The sequence below is a fragment of the Nicotiana tabacum genome, chromosome 20, assembly GCF_000715075.1.
Source record: "Nicotiana tabacum cultivar K326 chromosome 20, ASM71507v2, whole genome shotgun sequence".
NCBI lineage: Eukaryota > Viridiplantae > Streptophyta > Magnoliopsida > Solanales > Solanaceae > Nicotiana > Nicotiana tabacum.
Window position 1 is genome coordinate 153761999 of NC_134099.1, and position 24402 is coordinate 153786400.

General features: G+C 36.2%; 1 protein-coding gene and 1 long non-coding RNA gene across 2 annotated transcripts; both read left to right on the forward strand.

Annotated features, from left to right (window-relative positions):
* Positions 1 to 541: 541 nt before the first annotated feature.
* LOC142174607 (secreted RxLR effector protein 161-like) lies at positions 542 to 1258 on the forward strand. Its single transcript, XM_075240433.1, has one exon. The coding sequence runs from the start codon at positions 542 to 544 to the stop codon at positions 1256 to 1258; it is 717 nt and encodes a 238-aa protein (XP_075096534.1).
* Positions 1259 to 8963: 7705 nt separating this feature from the next.
* On the forward strand, positions 8964 to 12465 carry LOC142174743 (uncharacterized). The gene is made up of 2 exons (XR_012703790.1): positions 8964 to 9537; positions 11280 to 12465. It is a non-coding gene; the product is annotated as an uncharacterized LOC142174743 (long non-coding RNA).
* Positions 12466 to 24402: the final 11937 nt, after the last annotated feature.

Sequence of the window (24402 nt, forward strand, 5' to 3'; positions counted from 1 at the left end):
CCTGGATCTTGAATTACATCAGATGGATGTAAAGACTGCCTTTCTCAATGGAGAACTAGATGAAGAAATCTATATGAAACAACCTGGGTGTTTCATTGAAAAGGGCCACGAACAAAAGGTTTGTAGACTTTTGAAGTCTATTTATGGCCTCAAACAATCTTCAAGGCAGTGGTATATACGCTTTCAAAATATTCTTGTATCCAATGGTTTTACCATGATGGATGAAGACCATTGTGTTTATACCAAGAGATCAAGAAACAAGTTTGTGATTTTAACATTGTATGTAGATGACATACTTATAGCTGGAAATGATAAGGAGTTTATAACCAAGATAAAGTCATGGTTATCATCCCAATTTGAGATGAAAGATATGGGTGAAGCTGCATATATTCTTGAAGTTTAGATTTCAAGAGATCGTCCAAAGAAACTATTGTATCTCTCACAAGAGAATTACATTAGAAAAGTTCTTGAACGATTTAATATGCAAAATAGTAGCCTAGTTGAAACTCCTATCAGTAAAGGCCATACCTCGGGAAGTCAGATGTGTCCTAAGACTCTTAAAGAGACAGAAAGAATGATCCGAGTTCCTTATAGGAGCGCAGTCGGAAGTCTAATGTATGCTATGGTGTGCACTAGACCTGATATCTGCCAAGCAGTTGGCTTGGTAAGTAGATATCAGACCGACACAGGTTTAGCACATTGGCAAACAGTAAAGAGGATTATGAGATATCTGAAGGGAACTGCTGATTATGCCCTTTGTTATCAAGGCGGCAAGGATCTGCGATTAGTTGGATACAGTGATGCTGACCATGGAGGAGATCTAGACGAGAGAAAGTCTACCTCAGGATATGTATTCTTACTCAGTGATAGGGCCATATCATGGAGTAGTAAGAAAAAATCATGTGTATCACTATCTACGATGGAAGCCGAATACATGGCTCTCGCATCAGCAGCACAAGAAGATATTTGGTTGAAAAAGTGCTTGGAGCACTTGTTGGATATTGCTGAAAATACTGAAGCAGTATTAGTCTACTGTGACAGTGAGGCTGCAATATCCTCCACCAAGGACCCAAAGTTTCATTGTAAAACCAAACATATAGATATCAAGTATAACTATGCGAGGGACATGGTTAAACGCAAGGTAGTGAATGTGAAGTATGTGTCTACAAAAGATATATTAGCAGATCCATTGACCAAGCCTTTGTCTAGAGATGCATTTGTGAGGCACACTAGGTCTCAAGGCTTGCGTAGACTCTGAGATACTTTATTTTGTTATTTATTTTCCCGTGTTCTCAAACTGATGTTCTTTGATTATCAATAAAGTTGATTTACATACATACATATTTTTATTGTTGAATGTTATGTACATTCTTTGTTCATTTTTTAAGTATGTCGAGTAGACATGAGGTTGGCCTTCTCACACAGGAAACCGCCTCCTTATCTTAGTGATGTGAGGAGATAAGACATGATTTTAAGCAAAATTATCATAAGGATAATTTGAGAGCTATTCGCTTAAAATTAGAATGTCGCTTAAACAATGACATAAGGTCATTAGGGTGAAAAATGTTCACCTAGTCTACTTTGTGAGCTAGATGTGAGTTAAAAATGATATTGTGGATCAAAGAACTCAAATTTAGATACTTATGGCGTCTAAATATCATCTGTATAGCATTCTTTATGAGATAAAGACATACGCTCCATGAAAAAAGGGAGAAAATGCTGTAGCACATGTTCATACCATGTGTGCTAATGTCGACCAATTGGGTTAACATAAGTCCATTCTCAACTTATTATTGTGTGAGACCCAGAGCTTTAGGATGGCTCAAGATTTTGTACCCTTAGAGACTCTGATCAGATACTTGAGACTTAGTGTGATGTTAGCTATCTTAGTGTATTTCCAAAAGACCATGGACACAGATTCGGTCTAGCGGAGCATAACTAGAAAAGCAGTCATACTAATGTTAAGGGAATCGTGAGAAGAGGAAGATCATTGATGGAATCTCATTTATTTGTATTCACTGGTGCACCAATTATAACTTATGAGTTATAATTGTGAATACAAGAAATAATGATATATGAGATTTTGAGACTATATCAAATGTGATTTACATGATCTAGGGTATTGCATACTTTATGATTTACTTGCAGGTTTTCACTCGACGAAAGGCTATATACTCCTAACAGATATATAGCACTTAGCTCTCACAGTATGCTGGTCGCACGATCTACTTCCCTGTATGAATGATTGAGGAGATGAGAATATGTTTCTCATATTAGATGAACACTCCCATTATGTGTGAGTGAGAGATGTAGGAAAATTGGGTCCACCCATAAGGGGTGCTTTAAGGCCCAATAGGGTTATTAGTTAACCCTAATATTCTCTATATAAGTACACTTAGTGTGTACATTAAAGTATATACTCCGCAGTATTTTTCTACGCTCTTCTCTCTCAATTATGATTAGGGTTTAGATTGTAGAATTAAGGGTTGCTCTAACACACCGTGACAATCACCACCGACCAATAATTCCAGCCGCGGTTCAATTTGTTTAGAAGATGGAGACCAAAGGGATTATCAATAAAATTGACCGAAATCTTTTGACAGAATGAATTCGTCAATTTCTTTCGTATATTTCAAATGAGTTGTCAATTCCGTAGCAATAACTCTGACAATTCCGTGTTATTTCTCCACTGCAATTGCAAATATGCTAACTAAATTGATTCTTTTCTAAAAAAAAAAAATATTAATTAAAAATTTATACATAATATAGAAGTATTTTCTAGTAAATGGCATCGAAGAAGGTAAAAGTCCGGCACTAGACCGGATTTTGGCTAATATCAAAATAAAATGAAATGAATTTGATTTCCTACTACTAATATTAAAAATTATCCTGTGTCAATCGCTGCTTTAATTTTTTTTCAAGTGGATTTCATATCTAAACACAATCACAAACTATTTTCCAACTGCAATCTCAAAGTTTTCCTTTTTTGAACTTCAACCAAATATTTTTTCTCTCTCAATGACAATGAGAATCCAAACTTACTCTATGTTAAATTAGAGATTCACATTCTTTCATAAAATACCCAAAAAACCGAACTTATTGTCCTTTAGTGCTTAGAACTTTCTAAAATTAAATTGATTTAACACATCATTATACTTGTGATAATATCAGATTAATTTAACGCATCATTACACTGGAAGGGTTGACTGAGTTAGTTGAGTGAGCTTGCCTAGTGCAGCCTACATTTTCTGTGTAGTTTACCAGCTATTGTAACATAAACAGATTAACCAGTGTTCACCCAAAGGATTGCGGCTGCGAGTTTCTCTAGGCAGTTTCTATATAAATAAAAAATTAATGCATCATTATACTTGTGATTAAAGGAATTTAGCAAAAAGAAATATTTGAATTTAAATAGCTTAATTCACAATTTCTTGATGTCTATATGCCATATAAGTTTTATGTTTTTCCAATTCATTATCCCAACAATTCCATTCGGGGTCGTTAGGTAGGATGCATTAAATAAAATAATGTATGCATTAGTTTTATGTATTAATAATATTTTATTTGTACACTTTTTGAACTTATGCATTAGCTATGCAAACATTAGTTATATACCCTATTTGCTATTATCCTATGCATAATTAATGCATAGAAAATCATGGGATTAACAATGCAATGAGTTTTAATGTATGCATTAATTTAGTTAAAGATAAAATTGCCCTTAAAAAATAGCTTGATTAAAATATGTTATTATATTAATGCAAGTTTGATATTGAAATTGCTCCCGCTATTTATATCTATACTTCGTCAATTTCTTCATTATAAATTTATAAATCCTTACTCTACTATTATGTATTGGAATGCACTTGTAATCAACTCATTTTCCTTTCATTTTCTTAAATCGAACTTCATTTGCCTAGTAATTCAAGAAAGTGGGAAATAAAATTATATCCCTAGTATATAAATAAATACTTAGCATATTTTCTGTTTTATAAATAAATATTCAGTTCTATACTACAATATAGGTAGACAAATGAAATAATATTTCTAAAACCTTTTTTTATAAAAATATTTCTCAACATGTATTTTTTTAAAAACGATAAAGTAATGGGAGAGTATTTTTGAAAACAAACAATTCTTTTAGAAATTGTACAATGCTATATAAATCAAACCAAAAATGGATAAAAAATATGTAAGCATAGCTAATGCAATCATAACAAATAACAGTATTACTAATATATTCTATTTAGCATTATTCTTATGCACGCTGTCAAACAGAAAGCTAATAAACCACGTAGAAAAATCGCAAAGCAAAAAAGAAATTTATAATAAATTTAAAAGAAAAAGCATCAAAAGTGGGTAAGTTTACTAGAATACCCTTGTTAGGTAACCTCCATAATATACAGACTTTAAAGTTTTAAACCCTAAATCCTTAAAAAAAAAAAAAAGTAAACCCTAAAAAGAGTACACTCAAAATCGCGGCTCTCACTTGTACCATCTTCAATTCAATGGCGGATTCAGTGATATCGTTGAACAAAGTCAAAGCTTTCTGGAATTCTCAGGTCCATGATGAGGAAAAGTGGAATCTCAACATGGTAACTCCTTTTCCTCTTCTTTCTTAGAAGTAATAGGTGATAGAATTTTTTGATCTGTCCCTAATTTGCTTAAATACAACTTATCTAATACTTTAAATGAAGTGGATTGAATGAAGCAGAATGGATACAGAGGATTTATATATATAGCCGACTTTAACTAGTTTTCAATTGAGATGTAGTTGATTGATTGTTAAATTTTAATAAAAGTAATTGGGTTAACAAGTTAATGAAAAGGTAAAACCCCTAGGGCTTTGGTTCAGCGGTGAGGATGGTGTATTTTACGAGTTTGAACCCTGCAATCAATAGCGGAACTAGGATTTTCACTAAGGGAAGTTAAAAAATTTGAAAAACATAAATACACGAAGAAGTGAAGGGGATTCATATTCAATACGTAGTGTATATGCATAAAACATAATTGACACCCCTTGGAGCTATGTTGCTCCACCACTGCCTGCAATTTCTCGTATTTAAGTGGGAGCAGGATAGAGGGCGGGCCTATACTCCTCCCAGTTTTGAACCTATGGATTGCTTAGTCATAAATTTATAATAAAAAAAGCTAATGATGTTACTAATTCTCAAGAGAGATCGCCGCTGAACTTTGCGCTGGGGTCTGTTTTTGAGGTAATATAAGAGGATTACATGTTGGAACTTATATTTCAAGTATGAGCGAAGAAACAGAGGAAGGATATGGTGGGGGGGGGGGAGGGGACTTTTGGAAGCCTATCACTTACATCAACAACATGACCATAATTTTTTTGTGTGCAAAGCTTTGGTCAACAATGCAACTTTTCGTGGACATGTTCGGTTACCAACCTTGTTGTTTTGGAGGAGGGGAAGGGGGTGAAAGGATACAGATTATATTGCTTAACAAAAATAGCTCTAGTTGTTTACCAGAATCCTGCATATTTTCTTTGGATTCTGTTTTGTGTATGACCATGTCGATGTGTACCTAATCAGCAGTTGTTGAGGGGATAACATTGCAAATCCCTTGATTTTTTCAGCTCTATTCTTTAGTAAGAGAAGAATTTCCAGCAAAAATATATTTTGTGTGCTTCAAGAACAAATTTTGTATGCTTGTTTGTTGTCACTTTTTTGGTCTACAGGCTTTTTATGAGACCATAAATTTTCTTTTGGGATTTGGGTCTGAACAAAAAGAGTTTTTTTTTTGTGAAAAGCATTTCTCAACTAATTTTGATTTGAACCCTGTTTGTTTATTTTAAATTTGGGTCAGAAAAAAAGGATATTGTTCTCGTGGAAAACATTTCTCAACTAATTTTGATTTGTGCCCTGTTCGTTTTTTTATTTGGGCCCTGTTCATCCTTTTTATTTGGGCCCTGTTCATAGTTTCAGCATAGTTGATCTTCCCTCTTGATCAAAAGATGATAATGTATGTTGGTCTACTCGGGATTGTGTTGATGCAGATGTAGAACCAATAAGGTTTAGTTGGTGAGATTACATCTGATAAAGATGCCCTTAACTAGCCTATATGCTGGATTTTGTTGTCTGACGTTTAAACTGACAGTGTGCCCGAGTTTCCAAAATCTACCGTGCCCAGCCGGTGCAAAAGAAATTTATTGGTTGGACTTAAGACCTTAAGACTGAGACCTGTAAATGTGGTGCTGGAGTGGATTTAATTTTTGTAAGCCCAAAACTAAAACCACCCATGCTAACCATATTAAACATGTGCTTTCTTTGTTAAAAGATCATCTCATTTGTGTTTGATACTATGTATTCAACCCGTGCTCACTATATTGAATGTGTAATTTCTTTGTCAAATATCATCTCATTCTTGTTTGATACTGTGTATTCGATAATGACTAATAATTAATTTACCATTATCTTGACTCTGTAATCTGATTTTGTTTGCAGCTGTTACATACATTGTGATTTTGCTAGTCAATGTTTTATGGGGTACATAAGAAGCATATCGAACCGATGCTTTTCAATGAATAGAATAACAACAACAACAACAACAACAACAAATCCAGTTTAATCCCATAAGTGAGGTCTAGGGAGGGTAGTGTGTACGCAGACCTTACCCCTACCCTATAAAGGTATAACCATTTAAAAGAAAAATTGCCTGGAGAAAATGAAATGTAGGCGTGTCAGTTAGCTATTCGTAAACAGCTTCTGCCCCACGCCCCTCAAAAATATGGGTGGATGAAAGCAGTTTTATTGTTCATAATAAGTCGCTTTGCAGGTTCTTGGTGGTATATCCGATGTTCAATGGTTATATCAACGAATATTTGTCATGCTTGTTTAAAAATTTAAGCAGATAATAGTACATTATTTTTGTGCTTGTCCGAAACAAAATGATAGCATTTTAGTCTCACGTCCTATTTAACTTTTGGTTTTGCATACCTTTTTGCAGAAACTGCTTCGAGCTTCAGCACTCTTTGCAGGTTCCATCATTTTGATGCGCCAATATGGTGATCTCATGGCTATCTGAGGAGCCATGGATATACATTCTCAAGGTCACGTTTCCAGTTGGACGATGACCTAAAATCTCAGATCACCTCTTTTTCTAAGTATGAAAGACTTCCTATGTAAGAAAATAGCTTACTGTTATTGATATTGGATTTCCTCAACATCTCCTTTATGGAGTCTATTCTGCTGATAGTCACATTTCATTCTAATTTTCCTTTATCAGCCAGCTATTACTTGATTTTTTTTTTGTACTAATAATCAATTAGCAGATTGCTTTCAGTGCTGTAGGTGCAAACGAGAGAGCCTTTTGTTTAAATGTGCAAAAGAGTTGGAAAGATTGCAACGAGATTTAAAAACACGACCATGTGGATTTGTAGTTTGTGGAAATTCATACTAGATCGAAAAGTTTGTGCAGTTTATAGATGAATGGGATAAATGTGGATTGTAGTTCCAACAATCCGACGAATGTTTTATCCTTTAAACACTACTCCTTCTGTCTCACAATAGGTGAACAATTTACTTTTTTATTTTGGTCCAAACTAAGTGTCCATTTGTATAATCAAGACAAAATTCAATTTGTTTTTTCAAAATTACCCTTATGTATGTATCCCTAAAAAGTCTTTTATTCTTCACATTACATTATGTTGCAATATTTAATTAAGAGTAGTTTATTCGCACTAATTATTTCTGTCTAGATTTTAGTATTTTCTTAATGGGTGTGCCTAAAGCAAATTGATCACTTAGAGGGTGTTTGGCTAAGTAAGCTGGTCAAACTGGCTTATAAGCGCTTTTTGCCTTATCTACGCGTTTGGTAAAATTAAAAGTACTTATAAGTTAAATGCTTATAAGCCAAAAGCCATAAGTTGGTCTCCCATAACTTATTAAATTTTAGCTTATAAGCACTTTAGGTTGACCAAAATATTTACTATTCTATTTTTAAAATATTTCTTTTTAAAACAAAACTCTTCGTATAGCCAGTTTTTCAGCTGCTTAATATTAATTTCAGCTCTTTTATTCAAATACATAACTGCTTATTTTTTAAATCAGTTTCAACGCTTAAAAGTACTTTTTAACATATAATGCTTATGAGCTACTCTAAATCAGCTAAGTCAAACGGGCTCTTAATGTGAAACGGAGGGAGTAAGTCAAACGAGCTCTTATTGTGAAACGGAGGGAGTAAGATATCTCTTTAACCATAATATATAAACGATGTAAAAGCAGTTCATACTTAAATATAAATGGCTTATTAAGCAAATAGACACGTATTCACACGGAATTATGGTGTCCGATCTGCTTTTTCTCTTTAGTTTACCTTTTTCCTCACTTCTACTATATAATCTTTTCTGAATGTTATAGAAATGTTCCAAATAAGTTTAAACTTACCAACCTTTAGTCATTAATTATATATTTGTTGGAAAAATATTGGAAGGTATTAGATTATGGATAATAAGATTTAGCTTGAGATGTGTCAAAGACATTGTCCTTAAAGATATTTCGTCCATATCGTGATAAATAAAATTAGGCGTATCCTTCAGGATTCAACAAACTCTTCTAGTATAAACTAGGAGCAGAAACAACAAAGATTAACAAAGATAATCCAGCAAACTACAAGAAAAGAGAAGAAAATTTTGTCTTCAAATCTGTCTTCTAATGAAAGGACTACATAATATTGTAGACATGTGATTTTTGACCCTCCCCAAGATTTTTCATATTTTAGCACGTAAATATTTAATTTAGGCCTAATATAGCTATTTCAACTCATTTTTACTCTTTTAATTTATTTTATTACAAGAAAATAAAAATTACAAAAAAATAGTTTCATTAATATTTTGTAGTCATTTTTAATCTTGAAAAATACCCAAAAATAGTTTTGTTTTAACTGTCAGTCTTATTTTAATAGTTATTTTACTTAAGTAGGATGAATTAATAAATAAGGTCGCATTTTTAATCTCGTTCGGGGGGAAAGAATAAATCTTGGGCTCGAGCAACCTATTTTTAGGCCTAATTTTTGGACCTAGCCCATAATTCCCAAGCCCATTTCCTGAGCCCAATACCCTTAACACCTTTCTTAAAACCTAGGGACCTAATACACAAAAGACCTAGGGACTAATTAGCAAAATATAAGAAATAACCTAAACCTAGACCTATACTATGGAGGGGTCCACCGTTTTGACACAGAAAAAAGAGAAATGGACCTTCGATCATCATCTTCTTCAGAAGACAAAATAAAAAATAGACCTTAGGCACTCTCAAACCAACGCCGCAACAACCAAAACCAAATGACCCTCCGTTCTTCATCTTCTTCTTCGTTTCTGAATACACACACACACATACAAAACAGAGATCGGGAATTTCAGTCCAAAAAAATCAAGTGAACAGTAGTGAAAACAGATCTGGGACGAGCCAAAAACAGGGTCAAACCCTTTCTGATTTCAAGCGATGTTCAGCTGCCAAAGTTCCGGTGGCGATTTGGTCTTTGTTCTGGTTTATATTTCGATTTTTATTCGCGTTTCAGGTATGAACTTTCGATTCGAAATGCTGTAATCGTTATTGGATGCTCTATTACACTGAAATATATAATAATTTTTCCTTTATCACTCTGAAAATTTCGTTACTCGTTTTCCTTTTCCTCTGTTTCATTTCGTCATTTATATGATGATTTGAGGCCTCAATTTTGACTATTGATCAGTTACGTGAGGTTATGCGGTATTTTGAACAGTATATACTTTGTATACCCAGTTGGGAAATGCTTGGATATTTGTGTTTTCTTGTTTGTCTTTCAATTTAGTGTCGTTTCTATTTGGTTTAATTATAGTATGCTTTTGTGAGTCTTAACGAAATGTGGATCCCGTTGTGTTGTTCTCTTAATCGGGTTCTGTGGGTCTAATATAGAATTCAAGAATTAATACGTAATATGGTTATTGGTTGATATAAAAGGGTTAATAAATTTTTCCAATATTAATTAGGATGACACTTTGAAATGATTTAGAGTTACCCTCCTTTTGATGAGGTATCGTTGTTGCTAATAGTCTAAATTTCATTTGCAAGTGATTCTAAGGGATGAAAAATGTTCTTTCCTGTAGCTTAAGTGCGACAGAGCTGAGCGTTGCATCAAAGTTTTGGGCTCGGTTCTGAGTTTCCGTGATCTTGCATAGCTCAGTTAAAGACCATATCTTGTAATCAAATCTCGAGTTAATTTAGGAATTACGTCATGAATCTCGTAGTTTGATTTAGGCACATAATTAAACTATTACAACTACGGGTACGATTCTCGTGACGTGGTTGGGGTACTTGTTTTTTTTTTTAAATTAAATAAATAGGAATATCTTTAGTTTGCCTTCAAAAGTATATATACAAACCTTCTTCTTTAAAATAATTTGAGATGCGCCATACGCAAATAAAATTCATAACATATGGCCCTCACATAAATACAAAGCCAGTTTAGAAAATGCTCCGAACTCTCGTAGCTTTCTTTAGGAGCGTTAATTATATAATTGTCATAGCTACGGGTACGGTTCCCGTGACGTAGTTGTGACGCTTAACCACTAAAATTCGGGGGTACATTTATGTGACCCGACCACAATTTAATCTTGTTAATAAAATAAACATGTTGTGGATCGTGGGTACGGTTCCCGTGATATAATTTGCAACGTGTAATCAAATAATTAATTGTATAATAATTGGATTATTAAAAGCGGTTCTTAAAAAAGAGTTTTAAAATGCACATAGGTTTCAAAGATGTTTTAAAATCAGATAAATAGGCCAATAATAACAGTTGAGCGACCGTGCTAGAACCACGGAACTCGAAAATGCCTAACACCTTCTCCCAGGTTAACAGAATTCCTTACCAGAATTTCTGTGTTCGCGGAATGTAAAACAGAGTCAATCTTTCTTCGATTCGGGATTTTAAACCGGTGACATGGGACACCATAAATTATCCCAAGTGGCGACTCTGAATTTTAAATAAATAATCCCGTTTCGATTGTCACTTAAATTAGAAAAACTCCCTTATATCCCTTACGAGGGTAGTAAAAAAGAGGTGTGATAGCTCTGACGACTTTGCTGGGGACAAGAACCCAGAATCTCTGGTTCAGGGTTCAAGAATTCAAGCTTAAAATAATCGTTATATTTGGCTTTGTTTATTATCTGATTTTTTACGTGTGTGAGCCTAATATGCTAAATGTCGGGTTTTTACCACTTTGATATTATTTGAATTGTATATAAACTGCTACGAAACCCTTTTCTTCTCATTTCCAGGAATGTGCACGCTGACATGACTCCTCTTCTGTTAGTGTCATACCTTAAATTAGGAAGAGGCTCAGAAAAGTTACAAAGCCGGATGGCTTTTGGTTCCCGGTACGTAGCCCCCCTCGGCTCGAGTTATCCGCTCGGGTACACAAGTCTAGAACAACATACCCAGGTTTTGAACTTATAATAACTCAGCCTCATGCCGGATCCCTAGTAGGAACGTTTGTTTGCATCATGTGCATCTGACTTTGGGGACTCAACACAGGGGCTAGGTCCGTCTAGGACAGGTGTGCCCAAAAATAAAAGACCATCCTGATGCATCCTATGTGCTACATGTTACAATTTTCAAGGGTAAAAGGGTCATTTGGCGGATCAATGATAGATGAGGGCAAATGAAAAAGAAAAAAAAAGAGAAAAAGAGGGTGAAGTGTGAAAAATAAAGCAAGTAGGGCCCGATTATATTTTCTGTCACATTTTTGTTAAGGAAAAAAAAAAGCATGAAAAGTCAAAAAAAGATTTTGCACTTTTTCATCATTTTCCGAAAATAAAAAAAAAACCAAAAAAAAAGAGAAAAAAGAAAATCCAAAAAGAGTTTACATGTTTCATCATTTTTCAAAACAAAAGACAAAAATATTTTTTTTCTCTGAATTAGTTGTTATTTTTATTTCTCGCCCGTATCCAATTTGCCCGAACTACGCATACCTGATTCTCGTCTTTCGGGGCGTGATACGTAGGCAACCCATATAGGGTTCAGTCTTCCTAGTGAATCTTAGGTTCTTGGCTTTGCGGGGTCTTAGTCAAATTTTGCACTTCTAGCCACCTTTTGGTCACATAAGCTATTTTGCAAAAATAGCCTCAATCATGTCTTGCATGCGTATAATAGGGAGTGTTATTGTCTCACCTAGTGTTGTTTTGAGTTTTTTTTTTATACATGTGTGGATCTACTTACCGGAGTTTGAGCATCACAGACACTCTGTGACCATCCAGTAAGGATCGCTCATTCAAGAGTTGCTTAAGGAGATTTGTTTTATTTTTTTTTTTTATGTTTTGAGTCTGTTCTTCATTTTATGTCGTCTTTTACTTTCTAGTTTTGTACAATAATGTCGAGTCTTTGTTATTCTACTTTCTACCTTTTATTTAAAAAAGTGTGCTGTAACTCAAAAATTCAAAAAAGAAGAAGAGATTTCGCGTTTTATATTTCTATTAGAAGTTTTTTTGAGAATATTAATTCTTTCAACGTGGTTTTCCTTTAGGAAATTAATTTCTAGAACTCAAAATAAAAAAAATGACAGTTATATTTCCTTTTAGTACATTAAGACTAAAAATTCAAAAAAAAAAAGAGAATTTTCTTTTAGTACCTCTTTAAAAGTTTTCTTTAAGATTTTAGTTCCAAAAATCCAAAAAAGATTTTCTTTTGAGGTTCTTCTTTGGGAAATTAACAAAAAATGAAAAAAAATTCTTTTTATTTCTGCTAGAATTTTAGGATATTGTACATAGAAGAAAAAAATGTACTTTATCTTTGGTTTATTTTCAGAGTTTCTCCCTTAGGTAATCAAATTAAATCCAAAAACATTTGTTTTTATTTTTTTCATTTCTTGGTTCGAAATCTTTCTTTCAGGATATCAAACGAAAATCAAAATATTTTTCTTTGGTTCATCCTTTAGGTTTCCTATCTAAGAAACAAGAATCAAAAAATATTTCTCTCTTCTAATGGGCTTTCCTTAATAATTTCTCATCAGAGTATTCATTAAGGTAAAAAAATGGGAACGTTAGTTTGTTTACTTTATTCCTGATCTTCCCGAACTACGCAAAGATCTGATTCATGCGGCGTCATGATACGTAGGCAACCTACCTAGGGTTCGATCGAATCATTTTTCTTTTTATTAAAACAAAAGAAAAAAAAAGGAAAAAAAAGGTGAAATTATGGGATGTGAGAAATGAGAGGAAAGAAAAGAGCGATAATCTGAATAAAAAGGAAGGAAAATGAGCAAGCAAGTGCTAGAAAAGCAAAGAAAAGAGAGGATTGAGATGAACAAATTGGGATGATGCCAACTGACCTTCGTACCCTCGGAGTCATTTTAGAACCAATAACTCTGGCTAGGTGCATTGCACATAAAGTGAGATTATCTTATGTTAAATACCCTAACGGTAATGTGATGACTTCATTTTTTTTCCTTTTGTTATCTTCATTATAGCAGAAAGGTGGTTAGTTTGTGGTTCTTAAAGTGGTAACTCTTCTCTACAACATAAAGTTGAAAGGCAATGACAGATGGCAACAGAACTGAGTTGGTTGATACGGGCGCCCAAAAGCAATTGGTTGAATAAGACAATGGGTTGGTTGAAGAGGTGAGGATGTTAAGACAACACATGACAGACATGAATCGGGCTTGGATGACTGGGAAAGCACCACCATCGCCACCACTTACCTTCCTAGATGCTACCCTTACCAAACTCCAGACATAGTGCCAGATGATTCCCCATACTCTCCAGATTTTCTCGCTTATCACAACCTTCCCAATCACCCTAGTAGATCCATCACTCGTCCTCCAATTACCTTTCCCCAAAATTGCCCTCCTGTCATATCCACTATCCCCAACAATGAATACCCACTCAAAGCTCATGATGCCTAATACTACCCCTCAGAGGTTGCCCACAAAGTTCTTGACTCATACAAGCAGAGCCCTCGGAATGAGCCTCATGCTGAAAATGAAAAGGTCATAAGAAAAGGAGGGCGAGATGAAATATCCAGGAAGCTGAAAGGTATAGAACAGTCCTTAAAGAGCATGTAAGGGATGAGATATCAGATTCATATGTTCCCTGATGTTCATCTGTCTGTGGGGTTTTAAGTGCCAAAGTTCAATTTGTATGAGGGGCGTGGAGATCCGGTATCCTATCTGAGGGGTTATTGCAGGGAAATGAGAAGTGTTGGCGAGGAAGATGATTTGTTGATGGCGTATTTCAGTGAGATCTTGATGGGGCAGCTTTGGAATGACATAATCGTCAAGATGTCGGTAAGTGACATACATTGGGCGACATGGCTCAAGATTTTGTTTAACACTTTCAATACAAATTAGACATTACCCCAGACCGCTCCTCCCTATCTAAGATGGAAAAGAAATCGGAGGAAAGCTTTAGGGAGTTTGGGCTCAGATGGAGGGAGCAAGTTACTCGAGTCAGTCCCCCGATTGGTGAAGAAGAAATGGTTGAGCTTTTCCTACAAGCCCGGGGGCCCACCTATTTCAGTCATTTGATTCTGACCTTGGGTAAACCTTTCAATGATGTGGTAAAAATGGGGGAGATGGTAGAAGAGGGAATCAAGTCAGGCAAAATCATGAGTTATTCGGCAATGAAAGATATTACGGAAGACATTCAGAACATCCCAGTAAGTTTGGGTAAAAGAAAGAGAAGTAGAAAAGATGATCCACTGGGCATTCCTGCTCAACGCTTTCAGCCTCGACATCGACCCCATGGATATCCTTGTGCACCAGATGATCCTTCCCAATGCTACTTCTCTCTACAGAAACCCCAAAGTCAAACATCACTTTCCCATTACCCTATCCATAATGCACCACCATATGCTCCACACCCGCGAGGCCCGCGATGGCCCGCACCACTTCCCCAAATGTCTTACCCGCCCCCTCAAGCATATCAGCCACCTGCTCGCAAAAGGTTCCAACCGAGGCTAGAATACAAACTGAAAAGACAACAGAAAAAAGAAAAGGCTTTCACTTATATTGGAGAATCGTATGCCAGTTTGTTCCAAAGGTTGAGGCAATTGGACCTGCTGAAGCCGATTCAGATAAAAATGCCAAACCCTCTGCCAAAGAAGTTTAATTTTTCTCAAAGGTACGCATATTGCTCTAATGCCCCGGGTCACAGCACAGAAAAGTGTTGGCACCTGAAAAAAGCAATTCAGAAGCTTATTGATGCAGGTGACATTATCGTGCAAAATCCAGATGCAGTAGACACTAGCCAAAGTACATCGCCTGTTCATAATGAGACGCATACAGTGGGTATGATTTGTTTTGAAAAGGAATATGAGAATTCTTCTGAGGTCCTCAGAGGTCCACGTGCTGCGAAGCTTTCAGCGCTATCAAAGCTTGATCTTAAAAACGAGCCGGCAAAAGGGACCCAAACGCAATTCGCTAAAGTCAATGTGGTGAAGACTTGTGAAGGTCCTAGTAATGGTGATGCGAAACCCAGTGGCTAAGATATTGTGCCTGGTAATTGGAAAGACGCTCCATTCTTGGTTATCCCGGGGAGGAGTTGTGGTGGTTTATTTTGTTGTCATTTCTGTTGTTCGGATTATTTTTAGGGTTGTAATCCGAATATTGCTTTGTGACTCGAACCCTTCTATCCTTTTATTTTGCCTAGTTTGTTTAGTCGTAGTAGCTCGTTTAGTGTTGTCTAGTTTTGTTCCAGGGTTGTACCCCAGTTTATTTTGCTTGTCTTGTTGTTCAAACCCTTTCACCGTCTGTCTAATGCAATTTCCTGTTTTCTGTTATCTCTGGTCATTTTTTGTTTAGCTCTATTCTCCTTTTATAGTTTTTTTCTTTTCTCATGCTGGCTCTAGTGACATGATATGCATGCATAATTCTAGGCCTGGTTTTAAAGTTAGTTTAATCACGAAACAATGAAACAATTTTGAAGATAATAAGGACATTTGATCGAATTAAGTAAAGGGATTTTGAGATCACTTAAAGCCCGAATTGTGTGAAACTGGGGAAGATAATTTGGAAAGTTAATAGGGCGACAAGAATTCGTTAAGGGAGAGTGCATCCCGGATGATTTGGAGCAAGCAACTTTGAGTTCAAGTGCATCTAAAGTTACAAGATAAAGTCAAGGAAGTTTTCTCCGAATTGACGGAGGCATGTCCCTTCTTTCTAACCCTATCCAAAAGCCATATTGCAGTCCAAAATAGACCTCCTAGATAATCTTTGAGAGTGCTGAGTTTAGACATGCCCAGAGTATATGATGTTTTTACCATGGTTAATGCTTTGTCATCTGCAGAATCAAAGAAAATAAGAAGAAACGAACAAAATGAGAGAGTCTTATTGGTGAAAACCTTCACAGGCACCATAGGGCGATGGTGAGTTGAGAGAAGGAACAAAATGAGAGAGGCTTGATGGTGAAAACCCTTCGGGCCCCACAAGTCGAATAGGAATCGAGAATCAGATAGAATAATCGGAGCATTGAAGCCCAGTTTCACGGCGAAAAGGTACAACAAGAGTTGAACATTAGACTTTCTTGATAGATTAGGTCATTAATACAAAAATGCATGTCATGGTCATTAGAGTTGGTATCCACATCCGATAAGTTTCTACTTTGTAATTTTCTTGTTAGGAATGATCCTTCCATTGTCCTTTACTCTGTTCCTTTGTCTTGTTTACTTCCTCTTCCTGAGTCTGTTTGGTCGGAACATATGAGAAATGACTACAAAATTTGCTACCAGCTTTCCAATTGCACAAACGGAATATGTCTGGCACATCAAAGTGGCATAAGTCAAAAAAAGAACAGTAGACGCACTGAGTTGGCAACACTCAACGTGTTTTGGATTCATGTAAAATACAAAGGTTCTATATGGGTCAATTTATGAGCAATGCAATAGATAGAGGGTATTGGGTTTAAACGGATCAGAGGTACTTTCTGTGATAAGGTTGACAGAGAAAATGGTTAACCAATGACAAGCAAGGTCTTCCAAGCGGAAATCAAAGTTATCATGGCAAGTGAAGGGGCAATAGACCTCAAGGCCAAGGCCAGTGGGTTAAGTTAGGAAAGAACAGCATGCGCACTAAGTGGGTGGCAATTGACGTGCTTTGGGATTCTTATGAAACACAAAGGCTCAGTATATGTCAATGCCTAAGCACAATGCAATAGATGAATTGTATTGGGTTTGAACGGATCAGAGGTATTTTCCGTGGTAAGGGTGACAGAGAAAGTGGTTATAAACAAGCAAGGTCTTTCGAGTTGAAATCAAAGTTATCATGGGAAGTGAAGGAGCAATCGCCCTCAAAATCAAGGCCACAAACCAACCACCATATTTATAAACTCACAAGTTCTCTTTGTTTGAAACAGGCACGAAAATTGTGTCCAAATCAAAGCTTGGAAGTTTAAATTTTTTCAAGTGTCGTGCTCAAATTTTGTCAGCACAAAGACGGTTTGAGAAGTAGAAAGAATATTTGTTCGATCTACAGGAACCCTCCATGAGGAAAAGCGTGGTTTAGGGGCAAGGAATTTTGTTCGGTCTACAGAGATCCTTAGGAAGAGAGCGCGGCTCAGGTAAGTTCATTCTCGGCCTCTCAGGACCATCCTGGATATTGAGACTTAATTTAAGTGTTCAGGACCCTCCTGGATAATGAGATTAATTTAAAGTTCTCAGGACCTCCTGGATAATGGGATCTAGTTTTAAGTTTTAAGACCTTCATAGATAAGAAGATTTAGCGTAAGCTTTACCTTTAGGAAATAGAATTTAGCTTTGAAGTTGTCACTCTTAAGATGAGATTTAATTATAAATTTTCAGGACCCTCCTGGATAATGGGATTTAGCTTTTAAATTCTTAGAGCTTTCGGGTACCATGATTCGGTTAACACTCACATATGTTCCCGATATCAAACTGGGGCAGAAAAATTTCTTTTTTTTTGTCTTTTGTTGTAATCAGGTTCAAAAGGAGCGAGGTTCAAAGGAGTTCAGCAATCAGGAGCCCACCTGAAGAACAAAGGGAAACAGTTCAAGTTTCGAGGAAAAACAGCACAAGTGTTGGTAATCAGGAGTCCACCTAGAGAACGAAGGGAAGCATCAATGTTCAAAGGAAGACATCAATTAGGAGCCCACCTGGAGAACGAAGGGAAACAGGAATATTCAAAGGAAGACAGCAATCAGGAGCCCACCTGGAGAACAAAGGGAAAGCAGCGAGGTTCAAAGGAGTTCAGCAATCAGGAGCCCACCTGAAGAACAAAGGGAAGCAGTTCAAGTTTCGAGGAAAAGCAGCGCAAGTGTTGGTAATCAGGAGACCACCTGGAGAACGAAGGGAAGCAACAATGTTCAAAGGAAGACAGCAATCAGGAGCCCACCTAGAGAACAAAGGGAAGCAATGAGGTTCAAAGGAGTTCAGCAATCAGGAGCCCGCCTGAAGAACAAAGGGAAGCCGTTCAAGTTTCGAGGAAAAGCAGCGCAATTGTTGGTAATCAGGAGCACACCCGGAGAACGAAGGGAAGCAGCAGGGTTCAAAGGAAGACAACAATCAGGAGCTCACTTGAAGAACAAAGGAAAGCAGCAAGGTTCAAAGGAAGTTCGGCAATCAGGAGACCACCTGGAGAACAAAGGGAGAACAAGACAAGTTTCGGAGGAAAGGAAGATAATTCAAATGCTTGAAATCAGGAGCCCACCCAGAGAACAAAGGGAAGGAAACAGTGGTCAAAGGAGGACGGTTCAAGTTCAACAATCAGGCACCTACCTGGAGAATAAGAGAATTCACTTTAGAATACAATTCAAGTCAGCAACAAAAGAAGCTCGCGAAAAGAATGCGAGTCAACAGTCCAAGGTGATCAACAGAAGTTAGTCACAATAAAAAAAAAAGAGAAAGGCAAGAAGTGAATCCAGATGCAGAAGTTGATGAAAATGTGAGCTACTCAAGACATGACTGAAGTCACAAGCATGGTGTGGTGTCCGGGTTTGGTCCAAAAAGCTGAAAAGAATGAACTAGCACCTACAGCTAGCAAGCGTCAAGGTTCAAATCCAAAGTCTGCATGAAGAACCATTTAAGACTCAAGATCAAGTTTAAGAAGATTATAGATATGAATCTTGTAACTCATAGTTGACAGGCTTAGTTAGTCTTTTTTATTTCTTTTGATTTTGGTGAAATAACAGGACCACGGACCGGAACCTCGACGAAACGACACCTCGACTGGCTCTCTACCTCGGCATACTCCATCATCTCACTCACTTCTGAACTACACGTGGCCTGATTCCTTTATAGCCAAGGATATGTAGACAGCTCAGATACCAGGGCTCGGTCACATTCCCCTTTTCTCTTAGTTTTAGTTTCTCCAAATAAGGCTCGGGTCAAAAAGCATGTCTAGTCGTTCTTTGTCTGAAAACTGTTCGCGTTTCCAGTCAAAAAGGGGCAGGTGTAGACATGTGATTTTCGACCCTCCCCAATTTTTTTTCATATTTTAGCACGTAAATATTTAATTTAGGCCTAATATAGCTATTTCAACTCATTTTTACTCTTTTACTTTATTTTATTACAAGAAAATAAAAATTACAAAATAATAGTTTCATTAATATTTGTAGTCATTTTTAATCTTGAAAAATACCCAAAAATAGTTTTGTTTTAACTGTCAGTCTTATTTTAATAGTTATTTTACTTAAGTAGGATAAATTAATAAATAAGGTCGCATTTTTAATCTCGTTCGTGGGGAAAGAATAAATTTTGGACTCGAGCAACCTATTTTTAGGCCTAATTTTCGGACCTAGCCCATAATTCCCAAGCCCATTCCCTGAGCCCAATAACCTTAACATCTTTATTAAAACCTAGGGACCTAATACACAAAAGACCTAGGGATTAATTAGCAAAATACAAGAAATAACCTAAACCTAGACCTATACTATGGAGGGCTCCGCTGTTTTGACACAAAAAAAAAGAGAAAGGGACCTTCGATCATCATCTTCTTCAGGAGACAAAATTAAAAACAGGCCTTAGGCACTCTCAAACCAATGCCGCAGCAACCAAAACCAAACGACCCTCTGTTCTTCAATTTCTTCTTCGTTTTTGAATACACACATACATACAAAACAAAGATGGGGAATTTCGGTCCAAAAAAATTGAGTGAACAGTAGTGAAAACAGATCTGGGACGAGCCAAAAACAGGGTCAAACCCTTTCCGATTTCAAGCGATGTTCAGCTGCCGAAGTTCCGGTGGTGATTTGGTCATTGTTATGGTTTATATTTCGACTTTTATTCGCGTTTCAGGTATGAACTTTCGATTCGAAATGCTGTAATCGTCATTGGATGCTCTATTACACTGAAATATATAATAATTTTTCCTTTATCACTCTGATACTCGTTTTCCTTTTCCTCTGTTTCATTTCGTCATTTATGTGATGATTTGAGGCCTCAATTTTGACTATTGATCAGTTACGTGAGGTTATGCGGTATTTTGAACAGTATATACTTTGTATACCCAGTTGGGAAATGCTTGGATATTTGTGTTTTCTTGTTTGTCTTTCAATTTAGTGTCGTTTCTATTTGGTTTAATTATAGTATGCTTTTGTGAGTCTTAACGAAATGTGGATCCCGTTGTGTTGTTCTCTTAATCGGGTTCTGTGGGTCTAATATAGAATTCAAGAATTAATACGTAATATGGTTATTGGTTGATATAAAAGGGTTAATAAATTTTTCCAATATTAATTAGGATGACACTTTGAAATGATTTAGAGTTACCCTCCTTTTGATGAGGTATCGTTGTTGCTAATAGTCTAAATTTCATTTGCAAGTGATTCTAAGGGATGAAAAATGTTCTTTCCTGTAGCTTAAGTGCGACAGAGCTGAGCGTTGCATCAAAGTTTTGGGCTCGGTTCTGAGTTTCCGTGATCTTGCATAGCTCAGTTAAAGACCATATCTTGTAATCAAATCTCGAGTTAATTTAGGAATTACGTCATGAATCTCGTAGTTTGATTTAGGCACATAATTAAACTATTACAACTACGGGTACGATTCTCGTGACATGGTTGGGGTACTTGTTTTTTTTTAAATTAAATAAATAGGAATATCTTTAGTTTGCCTTCAAAAGTATATATACAAACCTTCTTCTTTAAAATAATTTGAGGTGCGCCATACGCAAATAAAATTCATAACATATGGCCCTCACATAAATACAAAGCCAGTTTAGAAAATGCTCCAAACTCTCGTAGCTTTCTTTAGGAGCGTTAATTATATAATTGTCATAACTACGGGTACGGTTCCCGTGACGTAGTTGTGACGCTTAACCACTAAAATCCGGGGGTACATTTATGTGACACGGCCACAATTTAATCTTGTTAATAAAATAATCATGTTGTGGATCGTGGGTACGGTTCACGTGATATAATTTGCAACGTGTAATCAAATAATTAATTGTATAACAATTGGATTATTAAAAGCGGTTCTTAAAAAAGAGTTTTAAAATGCACATAGGTTTCAAAAAAATCAGATCAATAGGCCAATAATAACAGTTGAGCGATCCTGCTAGAACCACAGAACTCGGGAATGCCTAACACCTTCTCCCAGGTTAATAGAATTCCGTACTCGGATTTCTGTGTTCGCGGACTATAAAACATAGTCAATCTTTCCTCGATTCAGAATTTTAAACCGGTGACTTGGGACACCATAAATTATTCCAAGTGGCGAATCTGAATTTTAAATAAATAATTCCGTTTCGATTGTCACTTAAATTGAAAAAACTCCCTTATACCCCTTATGGGGTAGTAAAAAGGAGGTGTATAAATATATATATATATATATATATATATATATATATATATATATATATATATAGTAGGATGGCTAACTCTTGATAGTCAACCAAAGTTATATTCAAATAACCTTAAATGATAAAAATAATGGATATAAGGCTAACATTCTGTTACAAAAGAAGACATCTTAATATTGAATATTAGTAAATGCCATTAAGGCTATTTAATTGTCTTATCCGTTTTGAACAATATTTCAAAATCATATTTGCACTAAATAAATATGAAGAGAATAAATCAAATTGATTAGTACAATAAATATCATTAATGTTATATTAAGAGACTGAACCTAGACATAATTATTTGAATATTTCTTTTTGAGTTATCAAATTATTTTTCCAACAATCCCCCATATAACTCAAAAAGAATATTAAGTAATAGAGTAAAATACAAAATTTTGCCGGGTTTTCATAATGAGCATAATGCGTTGAATCTGGTGTTTCTTGGACTATGAACCGGACCTAGATAAAATAAGATTAAACTTACAGAAAAATTGGTGAAGTTTAAAACTTCTATTAACCAAGAATTTTTTTGTAAGTTTAGTGTCTTATCTATCACATTATATCCCCACACACTTTGTTGTTTATCACGGTTTTGCGCTAATAGGCCATGCGCGCGTTTGGTTTTCATGAGTGCTCTAGAAATTTTTGCCACAAATTTCATAGGAGCGGCCCCACTCCACACTCATATAGATCCATCCATCAAGTGTATTCTGCAGCACAATACACCACCTATAAAAGATTACAGATTATTGGATTAAGAGTTTAATAACTCAACCTCACATTTCTTGCAGTCTTGCACTATATACACACACACCATAGGAAGAAACATAATTTAATAGTGCACATTTGATCAACTAATGACTTGTTATTACCCATATGAACCTACTTCATGGGATCCCCAATCACATAGGTTGGGTTACCATCATTGTTGATACATCTCAAATTGGCAAAAGTCTCAACCCCTCGATGTTTTACTTATAAGTCAAAGGATTTGCCAAATCCTCGTTTGACTACACATAATATGTATAAAAATTTCTTTTTAAGCAATTGCTTTATCACATTATGTCTCAAGAGAATGTATCTTGTGATGACCCAAAAGGTCATCACTTGTTTTAGAAATAAATTCTGCGTTCCGAGGCCTTAAAAGCCTCTTTCAGTATCACCTCAATTTACGTGCACAGTCCGGACGCGCAGCTGGAAAGCCATTATGTGAAAATCTATGAAAAATGATGAATTTTGCCTTTAAAATGAATTTAAGTTGATTTCGGTCAATATTCTAGGTAAACGGGCTCGGACCCGTGATTTGACGGTCCCGAAGGGTCCGTAGAAAAATATGGGACTTGGGCGTATGACCGGAATCGAGTTCCGAGGTCCCAAGCCCAAGAAATAATTTTTTAAAGAAAATTATTTTCTGGAATTATTTATGAGTTTTGGAAATGAAATGCGTTTAAATTTTGATGGTATCGAGCCCATATTTTAGTTATGGAGCCCGGTACAGATCTTATATGTGATTTAAGACGAGTCTGTGAAATTTGATAAGAAACGGAAGTTGTTTGAGGTGATTCGGACCTGTAGTTGTGAAAGTTGAAACTTTGAAAGTTTTGAGATTTTCTTAGATTTCTATGCTAAATTCGTTGGTTAAGAGGTTATTTTGGCGATTTGATTGCACGGATAAGTTCATATGATGTTTTTGAGTTAGTATGCATGTTTGGTTTGGAGCCCCGAGGGCTGGGGTGAGTTTCGGAAGGTTTTGAACTTGTGAAAAATTGCAAAAACTGTTGTTCTGATGCACAGGCTCTCTGTGCTTCGCGATCGCGAAGCCCTTCACGCGATCGCGAAAGGGAAAATGGGCACGGGTGGATTTTGTTAAATGCAAACGCGAGGTAGGGATCGCAAACGTGGATCACTCGGGGGTTGCTCTACGCGAACACGACTCACGTCCCGCGAACGCGTAGCATAAATGGGGAGCTGGTCTGGGAAGTAATCACTCCTCTATGTGAACACGTGCATAGGCCCGCGAACGCGAAGGTTATGAGGGTCAACCCTTCGCGATTGCGTAAGAGGACTCGCGATTGCATAAGCCTGAGGAAGGCCGCTCTTCGCGAACGCGGCAGACCCATCGCGAACACGATGAAAGTCTGCCCATCGATTTTTAAATAGTAAACAGCACACTCGGGAATAAATCAAAATTTCATAACTTCTTCTTTTAAACTCCAAATTGGGCGATTTTTGAAAGAAAACTTCATCACAAATTCATAGGTATGTAATCTTAGACTCATTTTCTTCAATTTTCATTAACACCCATTAGATTTCAAGGCCTAAATCATGTTCTTAAGGGTAAAAAATTAAGGATTTGGGTAGAGTTAGGGCTTTTTGCATAATTGGATTTAGACCTCGTTTTGGGGTCGGATTTTGGAACTAATTACATATTCGGGCTCGTGGGTGAATGGGTGATCTGGTTTTGGTACGAACCTTGGGTTTTGACCATGCGGGCCAGGGTCAATTTTTGACTTTTTGGGGAAAATGATAGAAAACCTATAATTGAGCACTGGGTATGAATTTTTTAGCATTTATTGATGTTGTTAAATCAATTTGTACTAGATACGAGTTGTTTGGAGGCG